Here is a 20,456-nt window from a genome sequence, read left to right as displayed (position 1 = left end):
ATAATTGCTTTTGTTCATTTCAGGGGGGCCCCTGTTTTATGCTATTTTTTAAAATACATTAATCATGTACAATTATCATGAATTCTGTGAAATTAAACCTAAAAAAAAAATAAGGCTACTAACCAACAGCACTACTTTGTATATTTTTATATGTTTTTGTTTAATTAAAATGTTATGTTTCAGAACACATTTGTCATCAGTTTTCTTTGGGGGGCCGCGAAGGAATGCACCGTACACAAGGGGGGCCGCACGTTGAAAAAGTTTGAGAACCACTGCTCTAGGGACAACAAAGATTTATTTTTCTACCTTTGAAAAAGTCTTGTGAAATGTCCCCTTTAAAGACAATTTAAAACATTGCTTGTCATTGCTAGTTACTTTCTTTGTGGTTGTCAGGGGTCTTCTAGTTGGTTGCTAGGGTGTTGATGTACAGTTGCTAGGGTGTTCTGGGTGGTTGTTACTGTAGTGTACAGTATATGGTGACTTATAGTCTTGTGTGTGTCTGTTATATTCTGCTCTGTAGATTTGTCTCGGTCCCTTCTGCAGTGTAAATATATAAGATTTTCCCTCATAGATTGCATTGAGATTTTTTTATCGTCCGTCAGGTGAAAGTTATACTGTAAGCTTCATAACTCTGAACAGTAAAAAGTGTTCGATGCTTGTCGAGTTGCTTGCTGAAGTTGAATAGATGTTAGATTTGTTTGATCAGATGATTATAAGCTGTAGTAAAAGTGATCAGACAGCATGAATGACATCATAATCAGATAAAAGTTCATGTGAAATTATTGAGGATGGATTATTATTCTGTTATATATGATAAATTACACTCATTTTCAGAGCGTTATTAGACATTAAATATCTATTACAATTGAATGGCTTGTAGCATTAATACTCATTACATCACATGAGTGCTGCCGTTGGCCATATATTCAATTTCATAATAAATCAGAGCAGTTCAATTAATCCTTATTCATATGAAGTAATGAAAGAAGCCTTTGTTTCAGTGCATGTGTGTGCATGCATGCGTGTGTGTGTGTGCATGCATGTGTACGTGCGTGTTTGTGTGTGCATGCATGCATGTGTGCATTCATGCATGTTTGTGCGTGCATATGTGAATGTATGTGTGTGCATGCACATGGGTGTGTGTACTCATGTGTACGTGTTGGTGTATTTATGTGCATTAATATCCCTCAAACCTGCTTTGAATATATTAAACATCAAATAGGTTTTGAGTGTAATTATGCAGATTTTTTAGTTGAGTTGTGTGCTTAATTCTTTTTTTTTCAAGCAAACTAAGATTAAAGTTGGCATGCATCTGTATATATTTGTGTTAATACTGCAGTAGTGGTGTTCTGTTGTTTGTTGACTATAATTTTAAGCTTTAACTCTCTTTTACTGTTGTTTCCTTGAGAATATATACATTTGGCTGTTAATCCCCTTGCAGATGTCTCCAAACTCCAGCACGCTTATATTGATTTTACTGTCTGATCTCTATAGATCAGACCCTGCTCTGACTCATCCCATCTCACATCTGAACCTGCTCTTTTGTCCCGCTGGACTTTATCTCTTTCCTCAGGATTATTACATGTGTCCCTGTCATCTCTCTATCTGATTACATTGAGTTTGGCTCTTAATTGGACAGTGTATGTCTGGAGGCTATCTGTATCTCTCCCTCCCTCTCTCTCTCTTTGTCTCTCTCTCTCTCTCTCTCTCTTTTGTTCCAGATAGGCAGTTTTAACTCAATTATTATATTAAGGATGGGCGGTCAGATTTCTGTTCTTTAGCCCAGTCTCTGTCTGTTTACTGCTTTGATCTGATCGACTGCCATGTTTAAAGGGGTCATATGACGTTGCTTAAAATCTAATTATTTGGTGTAGTTTGTTTACGAAGTTTAATTTTCAAAAAATTATTTTGCATATATCGTACATTATTGTTGCTCCTCTATGGCCAGCCTTTCTGAAATGTAACGATTCTGAATAGTGCAGCGTGCTCTGATTGGCCAGATATCAAGTGCATTGTGATTGGCCGAATACCTTAAAGGATTTTTCCATTTTCCTAAAAAAATCCAGATAATTTACTCACCACCATGTCATCCAAAATGTTGATGTCTTTCTTTGTTCAGTTAAGAAGAAATTATGTTTTTTGAGGAAAACATTCCAGGACTTTTCTCATTTTAATGGACTTTAATGGACCCCAACACTTAACACTTAACTCAACACTTAACAGTTTTTTTTTTTTTCAAAAAACTGTTAAGTGTTAAGTGTTGGGATCCATTAAAGTCCATTAAAATGAGAAAAATCCTGGAATGTTTTTCTCAAAAAACATAATTTCTTCTCAAATGAACAAAGAAAGACATCAACATTTTGGATGACATGGTAGTGCGTAAATTATCTGGATTTTTTTAAGAAAATGGACTAATCCTTTAGGCATGTGACGGAAACGCTTTGCCCATTACAAGCTCCCAAAGCACAGCATCTCCACGACATGCCAGCAGCGGCGGCGGCAACAATACTTCAGCGATGATACAAGTTACACCTTCTTTTTTTGCATATAAATTTGGGCAGTGTTATGCAAATCCTCTCACACAGTTACGTAGATACGTGGGGGCGCGTTTGAATGAAACGTTTTAGAAAGACCTGGAGGTGCCTTCACTTTTAGAAAGAATATCTCTTTGGATTTATTGATCTTCTTTATGCATGAACATCTTTTAAAACATCATTGCATGTTTTTAACTCAAGAAAAAAATATTTGTTGATCATTTTTGTTCATGAACATAATACACAAGATTATTTTAATTATATATTGTGAATAATTGAATATTTGACCCATCTGTCAGTAAAACATACTTATATCTACAGTCAGTACTGATGGAATATTATGTTAATGTACCATTGGATGATTTTATTGATTCTTCCCTCGGCGGCTGTTAGCTAAGCGTGATACAAAAGAGACACAAGTAGCGTTTTTCTCAGCAGTCTCTTAATGAGGAGGGAGGGTTTTGAGGAATAGTTTTTGTTAGATGTGGGTAAACACTTAACCCCCTGCTAATTTCAGAGCTTTAATGCTGAAAAATATCTCATATATGACCCCAATATAGACGCTGATCTCTGATTGGACTCTTCTCCTAATTACCTAACACTGTGATTGTTTTCGGTTGACAGAGAGGGCATTTTAATTTCTTCAGGGGAGAGAAAGAGGCAACGCTTCATCTCTTCAGACTGATGTGAGACATTAAGTGGCTGAGCGGATGGCTTCAGTTTTGTGTTTTGTGTATTGATTTTTCACTCAAACTATCAGAATGATTTCTCTTCTTGATTGATTCGAGGAGAGCATTGCTCATCAAAACACCAAAGCTTTTCAGCAGAAGAATCCAGATGATAACTCTTAATAGATGCCAAATAACAGTAGATCATATACAGACATTGGTTTATATACAGTATGGAAGGTGGGACAAATAACATCTCTAGATGGAGAATCACATTTACTGCAATCCAAATCTGATTTGATGAATTCTGGTTATCTAAGTTTGAAATTAAATATTGATTTGCGCGTGTGTCATGGATGGAAATGGCATTTAGTGTCTGTAGATGATACACAATGCTTATAGATTTTTTTTCACGTTCCCATACACTTGAACTCCATACCGTTGCCTCAGGTTTAAAGAGCACCTATCATGCAAAATCCACTTTTACAGGTATTTGGACATAAATGTGTGTTGGCAGTGTGTGAACACAACCAGCCTACAATGAAAAAAAATCCATCCACTCCTTTTTTAATCATCATACAATTCTTTTCTTATCAATGTGAGGTCACATTGATAAAGCCCCGCCCACTTACAGTCCTGCATTACCATAGTTTCCACTCTCAGTGATCTGTACGCTGTCCACAATATCTCAATAGTGAGATACTATTGTCTCAGACTGTATTCATCAGATCTCTTTTAACTAAAAGTGCCCACTGTCTGTTGGTAAGTGATTGGGGTCCATAGCTCATTTGCATTTAAAGGTACAGACTTTAAAACAGCACATATTTGCTCCGACCCAAAAAGTAATGCTATAATAAATAATCTGTGGTGTATTTTGAGCTCAAACTTCACAGACACATTCTAGGCACACCTGAGACTTATATTACATCTTGCATAAATAATAGGAGCCCTTTAATGTACATACTGCATAACTTTTGTGATTTGATGTAAACTGTTTTCGATGTCCACAGCTCTTCCTTTTCCAATTACTGCGAGGTCTGTCGTATATCCATCAACGGTACATCCTTCACAGAGACCTGAAACCACAAAATCTACTCATCAGTGAGATGGGGGAACTCAAACTGGCTGACTTCGGTAAGTGTTTTTGTATTTTTTAAAGGTTTTTCTCAGTTCATTGTTACATTATGTCTTATGGTTTTAAGCAGGAATGCTTTTCTGTATTTTGTAAGGTTTAGTTAGACTGTGTACATGTTATCTGTCTTATGTATTGTTGATCAGTATGTTTGATGATGCATTATGGGTAGACTCTGTCCAGTGTGAATGTACTTCTGTTTAGAAGAACCTGTGAAGAGCAAACTGATGTGATCTAAGGTTGGAGCAGCAGATGTGAGCTTCATCATCACTCGGGAATAATGAATGAGAATCTAGCTGTGAATGAGTCTGATCAACAGTAAACACTCTTAAAATGAAGGTGCTTCACGATGCCATAGAAGAAACATTTTTGGCTGAATGGTTTTTATAAAGAATCTTTAACATCCGAATCACTTTTCTGTTTTACAAAAGGTTTTTAGATGATAAAAAGGTATGATGGAATGGTTTTCTAAGAACCTCAGACTGAATGTTCTTTCAGGAAGCAAAAATGTTTTTTACGACATTACTGTGAAGAATCTTTGAAGCATTTTTATTTTAACAGTATAGAGAGATGTTGTGACCCTCGGCAGCCATGTTTGCAATGCTTCCAGGCAGTTATTTCAGTCATGCGAGCCTTAAGTCTTAAAACAAACCTGACTTATGGATGCATAACCATTAATTGCGATTAATCTATAGCAGAATAAAAGTTTTTGTTTACATCATATATGTGTGTAAACAAAAAGTTTTATTCTGCTAGATTAATCGCGATACCTGACATCAATTAACGTTTGTTTCTTACACTTTAATTGCCCTAAAACACCTTTTTTCGAAGTCGCTTCAGCTAGTGGCAGAGCCAGACCGGTGTCTGCCCCAAATTTAATGCACTGGTTATCTCCAATAATTCAATCAAAGAATATTAACGTACGTTGCAAATGAAGAATTTGGTTACAAAACGCAATAAATCCATTTTGACTTATTTGGGTAAAAACGTGACAAAATGAAAATCACTATTTTCTGTTGCAAACGTTCACAAGGCATCTTTAGGTTATAAAAACATAAAAAATTCAAATCCATAATTTGATTTTCAAAGATAATTTTACATTATCATTTAAAAAAGTAACATAGGGGCCCCCCACACAGTATCTTTAGATAGGGCCCATGATCCTGTGCTACGCCCCTTGTTATAGCCAATATCCAGTCTAACAAACATTATTATACTGTGGCAGTGTTAACTGGTTTTGACCAATATTCTCATAAATCTCAATAAATAAATGTCTTTTTTTTATAATTGTAAAATAATTTTATACATACCGCATCATTTAATATAATATAACATATTTCAACCAATTAAAACTACTGTATCAAACAAACATTGAGAAGTAAATGTAGAAATGTATTTCAGTGCAGTTCAAATATTAATATTTATGTAAAGACCACAAACAAATCAGACTTGAATTGTATTATTATGTATACTGTATTTGAGTTTTGTTATTTTATTTATTTTTTATTAAAAGGTCTTTGTTAACATTATAATTTTATTGTTGTGGTTATACTTTTGTCTATTTTGGCGGAAAGGGTTATTATTGGGAAAAAATCCTAAACAATTTTGCAAAGTGTGTGCGTGCGTGCTTCAGTCATCTCTGTTGTAGTAAAAGTTAAACCTCAGACAGCTGCGACTGATTGAGCTTTCATATGAAGGAATGAAGACCAATCAGAACTGAAGACAGAGAAATGTCAAATGCGGCAGATGAAAGGTGAAGAACAATCAGAACGAAAGAAAGAAAACAAAGAGCTAGAGAGGCGGTGAGCGAGACAGACAGACAGACAGATTGACCAGCAGATTGCTGTCGGGACGTTGTTTCTTCCACTCAATTAGGACCGAAGTGATTCAAGCGGGAGTCTCTTGACACACACACACACACACACACAGATCCTGCTCTGCCAAAATCTGTGTATTTTTGGTGGCGCCGTGTCCTCAAACAGCTGCTGAAGAGGCATTTGGACCGGCGGTCTGCAGCATATGGTCCTTTTCTCCGCCTGGACAACTCAGCGCTACAGCAGTCCTGCAGTCCTGCCAGCGGCCCCAGTGGGGTCATTAGGAGCCGATCTGTCACCAGAGCCCCTCGACGGCCCCTCCTGTCCTCACAAGTGTGCTGCTGTCGCGTGATTAGTTGCTTTCTTGTGTAGTAAGACTTTATCATGTGTAGGTGAAGTGAACAGTTGCTGTACTCGATGAGGTGTATTTGTGTCTATACTGGATGCAGTGAAATTCTCATTGCATGATGTAAAAATCTGCAGAATCTTCATCCGTTCAAACATGTCTGCTGTCACATGGTTTATATAGTCGGTGATATAAATAGCTGTATTTTCAGTGTTTAATCTTTCTGATGTTCTGCAGTCAGCTGTGAGTGTTTGTCTGTATTTAAACTGCACTATTCATCTATTGTTAGAACAGACAGCAAAGACGTTTAACATGTAATGTCACATTTTATCTAACCTTTGCAATTTTTGTCTAGATTTTTCTAGAAATGTTTTTCACATATTCTGTATCTCAAGTGGTGCAGCATGGTGCTTAGCAAAGCTATGGTAATGAGTTTGTTTCTCGGGAAACACATATCGAAAAATGATGTATATACAGTAGTTATGTGGTTTGGAGGTGAAGGACATTGACAAAAAGGCAGAGTTAGAGATGGCCGAGTTGAAGATGCTGAGATTTTGCAGGATCGGAAATAAACATATAAGGGGGACAGCACGCATGGGACAGTTGGGAGACAAAGTAAGATGGAGTTATTTAGCCAGATGATCTGCTGTGGTGACCCTTCGCTGGGAGAAGCTGAAATAAAGAATATATATAAAACTACCATATTTTACGGACTATAAGTCGCTCCGGAGAATAAGTCGCATCAGTCAACATTCGTTTTGAAGAGGAAAAAACATTTATACTATTTATACACAGTGGACTATACGTTGCGATTATTAAGAAAATTATTTCACAAAGCCAAAGAACATGCATTTAATCTGGAAAGGCAAGTTATTCAACTAAACCAGTGTTTCTCAAACTTTTTCAGCCCAAGGACCACTTTATCTTCCAATTTTTTTCTGAGGACCACCTAACAAAATCTCACTCTAACACGCCCCCAAAAAAACAACATAATAGGAAGGATAAGCTCAATTTAAGTTTAATATGCAACTGTTTCAAGTCAAAAACAATTTTTTTAAACACAAATGCAATGCTATGTTCAGAAATTATTATATGAATTTTATTTCATTTGAAAAAGTAAATGTGAAATGAGTTGCAGCTTAATATGAACAACAAACTGCACATTTGAAAAAAAAACTGCAATTAAACATACTGTAACAGCCTAGGTCCCACTTAATGTCATTCCAAAGAGCCATTCGTTTAAAACTGAGGTGGTGGGTATTTGAAGTCTATGGTTGTAACCATGGTAACAATAAAATGCTGAAAAAAATTTTCCCCTTAATGTCCAATATCACTGAAATTACAGGAATTTTACCCATGAAACAAAAACTAGTACATTACAAAACTAATAGATATGTGGATTTTAGCTGCTTTCAGTTGATGCTTGATCTTTTATTTTGACTCCTCTTTGGTTTAGCCACCGATCCATTTTTACGTTATTAAAACAGAATGGCAAGAACTGATATCACAGTTTCACAAGTGCATTAAAAATCTACTTAAATAAGTGACGATTGTATAAACACTTGCCTAGTTCAGGTCATCTTTTGGCGGACCACTGGGGGGGTTTGGCGGACCACTAGTGGTCCGCGGACCACACTTTGAGAATTACTGAACTAAACAATAGCACAGCAGGCTGAATAGATGTCCGTACATGTAAAAGTAACATAAACAGTTATTTACACGATACACAATAGCATTCAGAACATACCTGAGAGGCTGAATAGGCTAAATTAACATGACAAACCAAATCAAGTTCAAAAAGGTCCCGAAGTCATTCAGTCATCACTGAATCCATTGAATTACATAAATACAGGAGCAGCATAGAGCGGACTCTTGCGGCTGTAGACGGTAATAGTTTCTTTTGGTTCATATGAAATAATTTTGACATATAAGTCACACCTGACTAGAAGTCGCAGGACCAGCCAAACTATGAAAAAAGTGCAACTTAAAGTCCGGAAAATACTGTAAGTTGAATGCACTGTAAAGATCAAATCACATTATAACTATAAAAGTTATTGTTTTAAAAAATGTTATATTAGAAAGACTTCACACCACAACTATAATGATAAAGATACAATAAACGATATCGTTTGGGATCACTTACTGAGAATTTTTTTTCCAAATGATGAATAATAAACCATTAACAGCCGCTAACATAGTTATCATTACAAATTATTCTTAAAAGTTAAAGTTAGTTGTCTTTGTATAAAAGTGTCTACCAAATGCATAAATGTAAATTCTAAATACGTAGTTAGATCCCTACCCATGACATTTCAATCCTCGCTACTCACCTGTTCTTTCAATTTTTGGATCTGTTAGTGTAAAAGAGCACCTATTATCCGATTCATGATTTTACATTTCATTTGGTGTCACGACTGGGAAACAGGAAGTAGGACGCATACGCAGAGTTCACAATAAATAGATAACATTTAATAATAAATAAGAAACAAAACACGACGAGTAAAACAACATGCACGTAAGTAAGTAAAACAGGAACATCCAACACAGGAACAGACAGGGAAGTAATGACAATGATCCGGCAAGTGCACATACAACAGGCAGGGGTATATATACACACAAACAGACTAACGATACACAGGTGTGATGAGGCAGGTAATTAATTAACAAGAGTCCAGGTGACGACAATCAGAACAGAAACAAGACATGACACGGATCAACCGTGACATTTGGTGTGTACTGTAAGTGTGTATTAGTACATGTTAACGATATGCAAAAGGTACAAACCTCAAAGTAAACGATGATGTGAGTTATCATCAACAACGTAAATCTTTTTTCTTGGACTACAACAAACACATGGTTTGTAGTCAACAGTTTACTTCCTGGGATTGGTGATGTAGTAAAGACCGACATTATCATAATTTCTCCTGCTTTGACTCCCAGCCTGTAAGTTTACTGCTGTTAGTATTGCATTGTGAGCGAATCTTTCAAACATGGTAAGGAGCGTCACATTTCCGGCTGATGTCATTCAGGCCAATCACAGCGTACAGATTAGCTGACCGATCAGGGACACAGCGCTTTTCAGTTCAATGAGCTTTGTACAAAATTAAAGTATTTAAGGAAGACAGGGATATTTGGAGCAACAAAAATATAGGGTATATGGAAAATATTTTTTTAACCATAAACCACGCAAACACATTGTATTACACAAAATACCGTATTTTTTGGTCTATAAGCCGTGTTTTTTTATAACTTGGCTGGTGTGCGTCTTATAGTCAGGTGCGCCTTGTAAGTCAGTATGAATTAATTTTGACATTTATGAGGCAAGAGACAACATTACCGTCTACAGCCGCAAGAGTCCTCTATATGCTGCTTCTGTATTTATGTAATTCAATGGATTCAGTGATGCGGAATGACGAGTATGGGAACTTCACGCTAGTTAGTTTGTTTGGTTAATTTAGACTATTCAACCTTCCAGGTAAGTTCTGTATGCTATGGTTTATCGTTTAAATAACTGATAATATTACTTTAACATACAGACATCTATTCAGCCTGCTGTTCTGTCTGCTATTGTTTAGATTGTCCAGATTAAATGTCTGTTCTACGACTTGGATTTTGTGAAATTATTTTCTAAATAAACGCGATGTACTGTATAGTCCACTGCGACTTATATACAGTATGTTATTTCGTCTTAATGACACGTTTTTGAATGATGTGGCTTATACTCCGGTGTGGCTTATAGTCCGTAAAGTACGGTACACAAAATAACCTTGTTTTTAGCAATGAAATATGTGCACTTTAAGTATTGATTTTCAGCAAAAGCAGAATTCTATAAATTTGCTCTCTTGTGTTTGTAGAAATGTTGTAGGCGTTATTTGAACTTGATCCATTGTCACAGGCTGTAGACATGTTTACTGGCGCAGTGCTTTGTACCACAGTAAAACCCTGTGTATTCAGTAAACATACACCAGAGTTAGTGTTCAGCAGGGCTATGTTCAAGTGCTCTCCTGTGCTCTCGTCTATATTAATGTGTGTCTGCAGTGAACGTCTGCACAGAGCTCAGGAACTCACGAGGAACGCTGCAGGTTCAGAATTCCCTCACGTGTTGTTCGATGAAGCCTTTGATGGGAGTCGGGTGGTGCGGTACGGGGGGCAGATGGGCTACAGTGTCCCTGTGAGATTAATCTTGCTGGGCCGTTGTCCAGCTCACCGTCTCTCCTCACTTCCTCCAGACACATTAATGAAATGGAGTGGTGTCTTTACAGATGGAGGTTCATCAAAACTCCCCTGTGAGATGTGTGGATGAGTGTTGAAGGTGTAATGACTTTGTGTCATCAGGGTAACTAACAGGACAGTGTTTGTTATTGCCGTAGATTTGGAGATCTCATCTGAAACATTAGTTTTATCTTTGCAGATGTTAGTTTATCAGCTAAATGTAGAGACGTCCTGTGAGAGTCATAAACATGTTTTGTTGTCTCATGCATGGCAGTCAGATGTTCCCCATGGATGTCGTTTACACAAACACATTCCAGATATTTTGATATCATAAAAAACATTCTTAGTTGTTTAGAAACCATCTATGTATTGATTCATCTAAGGTGTGATTGTTAGTGCAAACACAAACAAATCTTCTGTTTGTAATGATAAATCAAATATTGAGTGCAGCTCGATCACATCTAACAGCAGCTTTCATTAACTTGATCGGGGAGTTAATCAATTCTGTATATGAAGAAGACGACGCTAATAGCAGCATATCAGATTCTGTCACACCGCATATAAATTACCTGCCAAGTGCCAATATGAGCTCGCTGAGCTGGGCGCACAGTGCACACGTGATGCACAGAGACAATGAATGTGTCTGTATTACATTTATCATATGTTGATTATAGTCTGCATTGACGGGTCAGTAGATGAGTCCGGATCTTTAATCAGTTTTACTTCTGTGTAGATTGATTGGCCAAGTTTTGTGTGAAATGTGTGAGTAAATGTACATGCACTCTTGATGTGAAGTGCACTAAGAAGTGCTGAATGTTGCTAACAATGCTGTATTTGTACAGTACCATTCAAACACCACCAGACTTTCTGTTATGCTTTTTTAGTCATAATGATGAAAGATCTCGTGAATAACATACACAGGGGAATAGTGGAGGTGTGGATTCAACTATATGTTTGGTTTTTAAGTTGACTATGTAAAATGCATGCGTTTGTATTTTCTGTGTGTGCATTATACTTATTGAAAATAAATATTGAAATAAATGTTGAATTATTTTCATATAATTCAACAGTCCTGAGTCAATTATTTCACTTAAAGGGATAGTTCGGCCAAAAATGATATTAAACCCATGATTTACTCACCCCCAAGCTGTCCGAGTTGCATATGTCCATCGTTTTTCAGACAAACACATTTTCGGATATTTTATCAAATGTTTTAGATCTTTCAGTTGATTAAATGTAATGTTACGGGGTCCACCCATAGTCCATGACATTCAAATCCAAAAAACGTGCGTCCATCCTTCACAAAATAAATCCAAAGGGCTCCCGGATGATAAACAAAGGTCTTCTGAGGGTAATCCGCGCGGTGTTGTTGTAGAAATATCCATATTTAAAACTTTATTAATGAAAATAAATACCTTCCGGTAGCGCCGCCATCTTAGACTCCTCTGTATTCAGGAGAGAGTATTAGCGTAGTGTACGCAGTTTTCTTAGTGACGTATGACAAATTTGGAGGGCGGGGGCACAGAGCAGCAGCAGAGTAGCCTCCGTAGGCTCTCATCCTGAATGCGGACGCGACTAAGATGGCGGCGCTACCGGAAGGTATTTATTTACGTTAATAAAGTTTTAAATATGGATATTTCTACAACAACACCGCGCGGATTACCCTCAGAAGACCTTTGTTTATCATCCTGGAGCCGATCTTTCAACTGAAAGATCTAAAACATTTTATAAAATATCCGAAAATGTGTTTGTCTGAAAAACGATGGACATATGCAACTCGGACAGCTTGGGGGTGAGTAAATCATGGGTTTAATATCATTTTTGGCCGAACTATCCCTTTAAGACCATAAGACATTGTTCAGGTGTTTTATTTCAAGACTCCTGACAGGTTTTTATTTTTAAAAAAATTTATGTTATGTTTTATGTAAAGTTATGTTTATTGGTGCGCGCAGCAAAAATGATATCAACGCGGAGTGGGCGGTCTTGCACGTTTGGTGCGCGAGCCCTTATTTTGCATGGAGGTGTGCATGGCAATTTTGGTAACTGCGCACAAATCCTCAACTGAAAATGATCAATTTCAAGGCGACTCTGACACAGCCTGCGACGTATATCTCTTTGAACAATCCATGTCAAACAATGTATATACTATTTTTCTGGCTCTCTTAAAGTAAAGTAGGGAAACTTTGCCATTTAAAACGTGAATTCTTTTACATATGATTCAGAATTTTTGGCTAGTAATTGTATTAAATGTACCAATGGATGAGGAATAAAATACAAATCTTAAGACACAGTGCTTAAGATTTCTGTATTGTTTGTTTAGTAAAAACATTAATGAAATGATTACGTTTAATAAAGACATATGTATGAGACTTTACTTTGTGCTGTTTTGGACTCGATTGCTCGAGTCGCCCCCTGTCTTTTCAAAGAATAGTGCAACAGCAAGCACTTCAACTATAAACACTCGTCTGTTTGTGGAGACACGTGCGATTAGTGGAGGCTTGCGGTGCAAAGCAAAGCCCAAGTATAATAAATCCTTAATGCGGTCGACAGACCAGGAACTACTTCAAAGGTGTGCATTTACTGAAAAATAACGCACACCCTTAAAACAGTTGTTAACCAATCTGAATAAAGCATTCAACAGCCCTGCTTAGTATTCCGACTTCAGGAGGTTCAGGGGCTGTTTATTTCTATTTAAAGGTCCTGGCTATATTTCAGCTCTTTTCATGTGATTCTCTTTGTTGGTCTTTATTCCTCTGTGTGCTTATCTGATAGAGTCACTCACACCCGCTGACTTGTGTGACACTGTGTGATGTATAATTTACTCATCTTGACCCTGAGATACCTGCGCAGTTTCTAAGCTGCAGGTGACTTTCTGTCTGCTTTGAATCGAGGAGCGAAGCCCTCGACAGTCGCCGTGATGCTCACATCCTGCCTTTGAAACGAAGTCTCTTTGTGGTCGTTCGGCTAATCGCTAATTTCAGCTCAGCTCGCGCGTTTACCTCCTCTACAAAGACACCCCGGCTTCCACCCGCTGCGTTGCTATGACAACTGCCCCAGGACGAATGAAAGGACATTCGGTCTCTTTAACAAGCCACCCTGCGCCTCCTCCACTTCCTTCATCATCTCTGACCTTCATAACCTCTCATCTGCTCTTCATCATAGGTCAAGCACTCTTCCTCTGCCTTGTTTTCTCTCTCTCTCATCAATTAAACTCTCAGATGCAGGGACTGCGATGTTACCCAGACTGGCTATTACTCACCAATTTACTTTAATGATGATTAGAGGCTCTCCACACTTCGCTGATGTGTTAACCTCAGCGAGCCTCCATCCTCCTGCTTCCCGCTGAGAAAATGATAACCTCTCGCTGCGTCCGGCGTAATAGCCTCTCACTCTTTCTGACGCAACCCTTTGTTTAGCGCCAGGGATTATTGACTGCAAATTATAGTGCCGTAACGTCTGTGCTGTTATTTCCACCCTGTCAGAAGGATTTAAATCTCTGCCCTACACGCCTTACATAAAAAGTCAAGTCTGTTTAAGAGAAATGTCTTCATTAAACAAACCCTCACCACCTGGGGATGATGGCTTATTTTAACTGTTTCATGTGAATGCTTGAACTGTAAGCAGAGAGTTTTAGTGGTTAAGGAATGGAGATTACCAGCCTATAAACAGCTCAGAATAGTTTGGCATGTTATAATCATCTACGTCTGACACGTAACACTTGCATGTATTGTATTATATTTATATGTGACATTTTATTTTAAGGGACAAAGTCTTTATATGTTTCATCTCACCATATTTTATTTATCAAACTGTCTTATTTATTGAGTGCCTCTTTTTATTTATAAAATCAAGTCTCACACTCAATAAATAATATAATATAATATAATATTATGTGTAAAGTGAAGCTGTTTTTCCACCGGTGTCAGATTTATCATTTATTCTGAATGCTCTCATCTTTTGGTTTGTGTTCATCAAGTTCCAAATAAAACAGAAATGGATCAAATGAGATGTTTTCTGAAATGTTTAATTCACTGGATTATCCAAAAAATACACTACTGGTCAAAAGTTTTGAAATACTCACTCTTTCTTTATTTATATATTTTTTCCACATTACAGAATAAAAATAAACTCGTCCAACTACGACACCACACAAATGTAACTGTGGGAATTGTGTTGGTAACTAAAAGCATCCAAAATAAATCAAAACTGTTATATTTTATCATCTGAAGTGCAGTCACACTTTGCCTAAAAATTGCCAAACCATACTCGTGTCATTTTATCAAGAAGCTTCTTGAAGTTTCATCTTAAGATGATTTTAAAAGAATATTGAAGGAGTTCACATCTATTAATTCATCTATTAAAAAAAATTGTATTTTAAAATAAAATTGTAGTTTTCTAATAACTGAAATTAATCTGTTTGGCACAGCTATAGTTTGTCTACCACAGTAATTTCAAGCATTTAACCATAAACCATGATCCAAGTTCACATTTCAGTCAAGTCTTTCAAAGGTAGTGTATTTGCTAGGGCTGTCAAAAGATTAATTTTGATTAATGGCATACAAAATAAGTTATATAAAAAATAAAATTGACAGACCTAGTATTTACATTCATTCAAGGGATAGTACATCCAAAAGTAGATTTCTTTATTCTGATGAACACAAAAAGAAGATATTTTGATAAATGATGCTAAGCACAAAGTTGACAATAGCCATTGACTTCCATAATATTTGTTTTTCTATTATGTAGGTGAATGGGTACCGTCAACTGCATGCATGCTTACCATTATTTTTTTAAATATATTTTTGTGTTCAAGAGAATATAGGTTTAAAACAACATGAGGATAATTAAATTATTTTCATTTTGGGTGAAGTTTTATTTTTCATTTAGCAGACACAAATTCAGAGTTACTCACAAATGAGAGACAATTCAACATTTTGTGCAACAATAGGCACTGGTTATTTAATATATAAATAGTTTATATTAGGTAAGGGTAATTGAATGACAGTAATACATATGAAGGGTTTCTGTGTGTTTGTCTGCAGGTCTGGCACGTGCGAAGTCTGTCCCCAGTCACACATACTCGAATGAAGTGGTTACTCTGTGGTACCGGCCACCAGATGTTCTGCTCGGATCCACCGACTATTCCACCTGTCTGGATATGTGGTGAGGATTAACTCTTTACTCATGCCGTCTATCACAGTCTGTCATTACATTCATTGTGTGTAGCACTTGAAACATCATCATACAGGTGTGTTGAGGTTATATATCTGTGCATGCGTGTGTGTTCATCAGTAATGTATTAGATCATGTGTCTCAGTCATCTTTCACACTGATGCCGTCATCTCTCAGTTGAGCATCACTGAATGTCACTTAAATGTCACAGAAATGTCAGATAATCTCAGCATGGACAGCACTCAGAATGACACTAAAAACTGATTTCCTCTCGCTTATTGAGTTTAAATTACAGTCTGAAATATGATTTAAGTTGTATTTTGAGAAGATCCCAAATAAGGGTGAAATGATGTGGGTTTGCAATTTCAGTCTGGTGCCTGTAAGATAACTTCATAAAGTTTTATTATAGTATTTAAAGATTATGAAGATGGTATTTTTTCTGCATGAATGTGATCCTGGATCTGAATTTGTATGAGGAATTAAATCTCATATTCTTATAAGACACAACAATACTGCTTATACTATAAGAAAAGTTACTTATTTCAAACTTTGGTGTGTAATGTGCAATGTTTGTGTTAAAGAAATGAATGATCATCTCAAATCACTGTGAGCTCTGAGTGATCAGACATGATGATCATCTGTACGGATCATGAAACTTCATTTAGTCTTACTTACATTTAAGAGGGGATGATACAGTAGATCAGAAAATCACAGAGACTTCAGGGTTTGAGCTATTTCGACTTGGGTCCGTACTACAGTAGCATCTTCCTAGCAAACATACTGAATATCTTAAGGGGGGCGTGTGACAAGTATTTGGGCCAGAACTTCAGGTTTCAGAAAGTTTTTTTTCGAACATTGGTACCATGAACGACACCACTCAGTAGCATTGTTCCTTCAATTGGAAGTCACAGGCATCACTTCACGTGACAGCTTTTTTATAGCAAGACTCAACAATGGCATGAAAGAAGTGTGTTTTTGGATGTAAGGAGAAGAAAGACATGTTTAGCTTTCCATTTTGTTGAAATGGGGCGGTCCCAACCCCATTCATGAGTCGCAGGCGGTACGTAAAACTGCATTAAATGTCTGTGTTTTGTTGGCAATCGTAAGTGCATATAATGTAAATGATACGAGCATGTAGTGAATGATAAATTATCCAGAGATAGTGGGATGATATTTTGTGTGTGTTGTTTGCTCGTGACTCGCTCCTCCCACTGGACGCCTATGGGATCTTGTACTTTTTCAGAAACATTTGTTGGAGCTGATCTGTCTTTTATAAATCAGACAAAACTAAAGACTCTTCAGAGATATAAAGGATGTATACTACTCTATAGGTACTCCAGATTAACATGAGATGAGCAGAAACAGCGTGTGTTATGGGACCTTTAACAACCACCCATACTGTAACATTGAGAAAACACCAATCAACAATTGGTTAAAATAAGCAAGCATTTTGGGTTGAAACAAAATAATAACAACTTGTAATGCCAGATTTCTGAAGTATTTGGCTAATAAGAACAGCGTTGTGTTAGAGGTTCTTGTGTGTTTTTTGTCTGTTTATGAGACATGCAGCTCTTGTGTGAAATGAGCCACAACCTCATCTATCTGTGAACAAACGCTCTGCAGGGACGCCCAAAACCCGAACCCCAGCTGCTGCCCACCGCTGGCAAAAAAGAGCAGCGGGGGATGAGAGGGGAAAAGTGAGATCAGGTGGTCTGATCCTGAGGACAGTTTTACACATGACTGCAGGTGTCTGACGGAGATGCGGGGGTCATCTGCGCTGTTATTTCCTCACGTGTATGTCACACGGTACAGATATGCTGCATCAGTTGTCTGGATGGGGATTGGGTGGCTCAGTGGGTAGCACTGTTGCCTCACAACAAGAAGATCCCTGGGTTAGAGTCCCGGCTGGGTCAGGAGGCCTTTCTGTGGGGGGTTTCCATGTTCTCCCTGGTTATAACGGGTGCTCTGCTCTTTTTCCACAGGCCTGGAACATGCAAATGAATGAGTCAAATATTAAATTACTCTTCCCCCAATGTGTGTTTGGATGAACTTGTGTGGATTAACTTGTGTACAGGTTAACCGGTTCTTGTCATAAATATTCAGTTGATGCTGGAATGGTTTAAAGAATAAACACTGAAAAATGCAAATTTGGTTATGCAAGTCAATTCAATCTACTATTTTATGTGTTGACATGTGGTTGTTTCTGTCTGACTGTGACACATCTTGTCCCTAAATTGACATCAAATCAGCCATCTGCCTGTTTCCGAAACACAGTCACAGTGCCAGAGAAACTTATTTTCAGCTTCCAGATGTTTCTTCAGATGTAAATCCATTTCTTCCTGTAGTTCCGAACACAACCTCACTGGTTTAATGTCACCACTAACTGTGTCCAGCAGTGGATTTACATTCATCACAGCAGAATTTATCTGTTTGATCCAACAAATATCATTGCAGTACATCTCAAGCGGAGATGAGGGATCTCAGAACAGATTGCACTTTGGTTATTTCTTAATGGTGCATTGTGTAATTTTTCAAAAGATTTCTTGACAGAAATGCAATATAATCTACATAACTATATTATCAGTGATGTACTGTATAAAGACCTTACATAATGAACTGCATTGTTTTTATTGCCTTGGAATGAGTCATTTTTATCTTCACACACCACGGTTCTTTTTATATAAATAGCCCTAAACCGACAAACTGCTACATTTCATTCCTATGTTGTCTCGTCCTGTGGTGGCTACCATATGCGTTTTGTAATTGAGGGGTGAGCTGTTAATTGCAATTCGCAATCTTACCATTAGATGCCGCTAAAACTTACACACAGCGCCTTTAAAAGGACAACAAATCCTTAGATCTTTTAGGGAACTCGCACCACTAGGCATTCGTGTTATGGTTATTTTAGTCATGCAAGACAATCCTACAAGTCCTCATATTTGACAACTTGTATCAAGTCCAAGTACTTGGACAGATATTTCTTAAATCACAATCAAACAACATATTTCTGACCAATAATTAAACCTGAAATCAACTGTAGCGAAACTTTTGTTTCTTTTTTGTTTCTTTTTTGTGTTTTGCATTTTTACCTATTATGGGCTAGATTTACTAACAACACTTGCACCAGTGCAAACTATCATTTTGATGTTAAGTACTGACTATTGGGATTTACTAAAGACATGCAGTGGATAATTGGCACTAAAAACCTTATTGCATATGCATTTCTAGGAGTTTTTCTTTAAATGATTTATGCAACGCGATTTACTAATGTTTTTTGGCGTGTGATATTACTGGTATTTGCACCATTATTTAACACTGAAAAAATCATTTTGTGCTTAAAATGGCTGCAATTTTTGCTGATAGGAGGAGACATCACAGAGATCAGAGAACGCATGGTACACGTAACAGTTTTTTTGGAATGGCAGAGGAACATATTTTTCAAAAATATTGTTTGCCAAGCCATGTTATTTGCTGAAGTAAATGAATAAAGAATCACTAGGAGAAGTCACACAATAGCAGGTGTTTCAAAATTTCTTGTAAACCTTCATCTTTTTGACCCTGAACTAATTTGCGTAGCATTAGTAGATTGTAGGGGTGGCACGGTTCACAATGCCCACGGTTTGGTTCGTATCATGGTTTTAGGGTCACGGTTTTCAGTTCTGTGCCGTTCTTGTTGTTGTTTTTTCTTTTAATCAGTAACACTCCAGAAATTTACTTCAGCATATGATATATAGCTTAATTATCCACAATTTAGGATACAGTATTAACAAAATTGTTATACCATGTAATCATACACAAACTGAATTTGACTTGACTTTGGACAATCTCTGAGAAAAGCTAGGTGAGATTTTGATACAGCAAGAGAGAAGACATTGATGACATGTTTTTCATTTATTTGGCAAAACAAGGAGAATGTGTATTGCTATCTCTACAGGAACGTATGTGCCTTTTTAGCACACAAAGATTGAACTTGAAGCACACAAAGATTAAACTGAAGAATTAACTTGCATTTATCAAACTGCCAACTTCAGTAAGCCTTGTTTATAATTTGCATCCACACGAGCACGAGGGTGCATGTGGCAAAAATTACGTCAACGGTAGTGGGCGTTGAGTGCGCTAGATCCCATTTAGCTTGCCACGTCAAATTTAAATTTAAATTTGTGCACGTCAAATTTAGTAACTTTGCGAGCAGCTCCGAAACCCAAGAAGCCTGAGTTCCAGGCGAATTTGGCCGAGCGTGATGTCTCATCATGCCGGTACCCAGCCAGTCTGTGTGTCGAGTAAACACCTCCCCAAACGGACGAGGTGCGTGCGCAGTCAGCGGACACTTGCTCTGTTGAGCAAGGCTTCAGGTAACATACGGGCATGTTAATGTACGGTGCCACCCCTAGTAGATTGTGTTTGTCATTATGTAAATGTGCTGTGTTATTTAATTTGAGTCTTTTTAGTAATAACCCGCAGATATTACCATCAACACTTTTTTACAATTTCGCTCTTGCGCTAATTTGTCCCATTTAATAAATTTGTCTATTTTAGGTTTTTTGGTAATTTTTTGTATTTGTGGACTAATGTCAGTTT

The 20,456-nt window shown here is 37.2% G+C and overlaps 1 protein-coding gene across 2 annotated transcripts in view; it reads left to right on the top strand.

The window, feature by feature from the left end:
* Positions 1-20,456, top strand: part of cdk14 (cyclin dependent kinase 14) — a 143,328-nt gene that overhangs the window by 80,289 nt on the left and 42,583 nt on the right. For both annotated transcript variants that reach the window (XM_065299044.2, XM_065299045.2), the window contains 2 exons: positions 4,213-4,336; positions 15,749-15,869. In XM_065299044.2, coding sequence (XP_065155116.1) covers positions 4,213-4,336; positions 15,749-15,869 — 245 coding nt within the window. The remainder of the gene's footprint in view (positions 1-4,212; positions 4,337-15,748; positions 15,870-20,456) is intronic.

The sequence above is a fragment of the Paramisgurnus dabryanus genome, chromosome 13 (genome assembly GCF_030506205.2).
Source record: "Paramisgurnus dabryanus chromosome 13, PD_genome_1.1, whole genome shotgun sequence".
Classification (NCBI taxonomy): domain Eukaryota; kingdom Metazoa; phylum Chordata; class Actinopteri; order Cypriniformes; family Cobitidae; genus Paramisgurnus; species Paramisgurnus dabryanus.
This window is presented reverse-complemented; position numbering and strand designations above follow the sequence as displayed.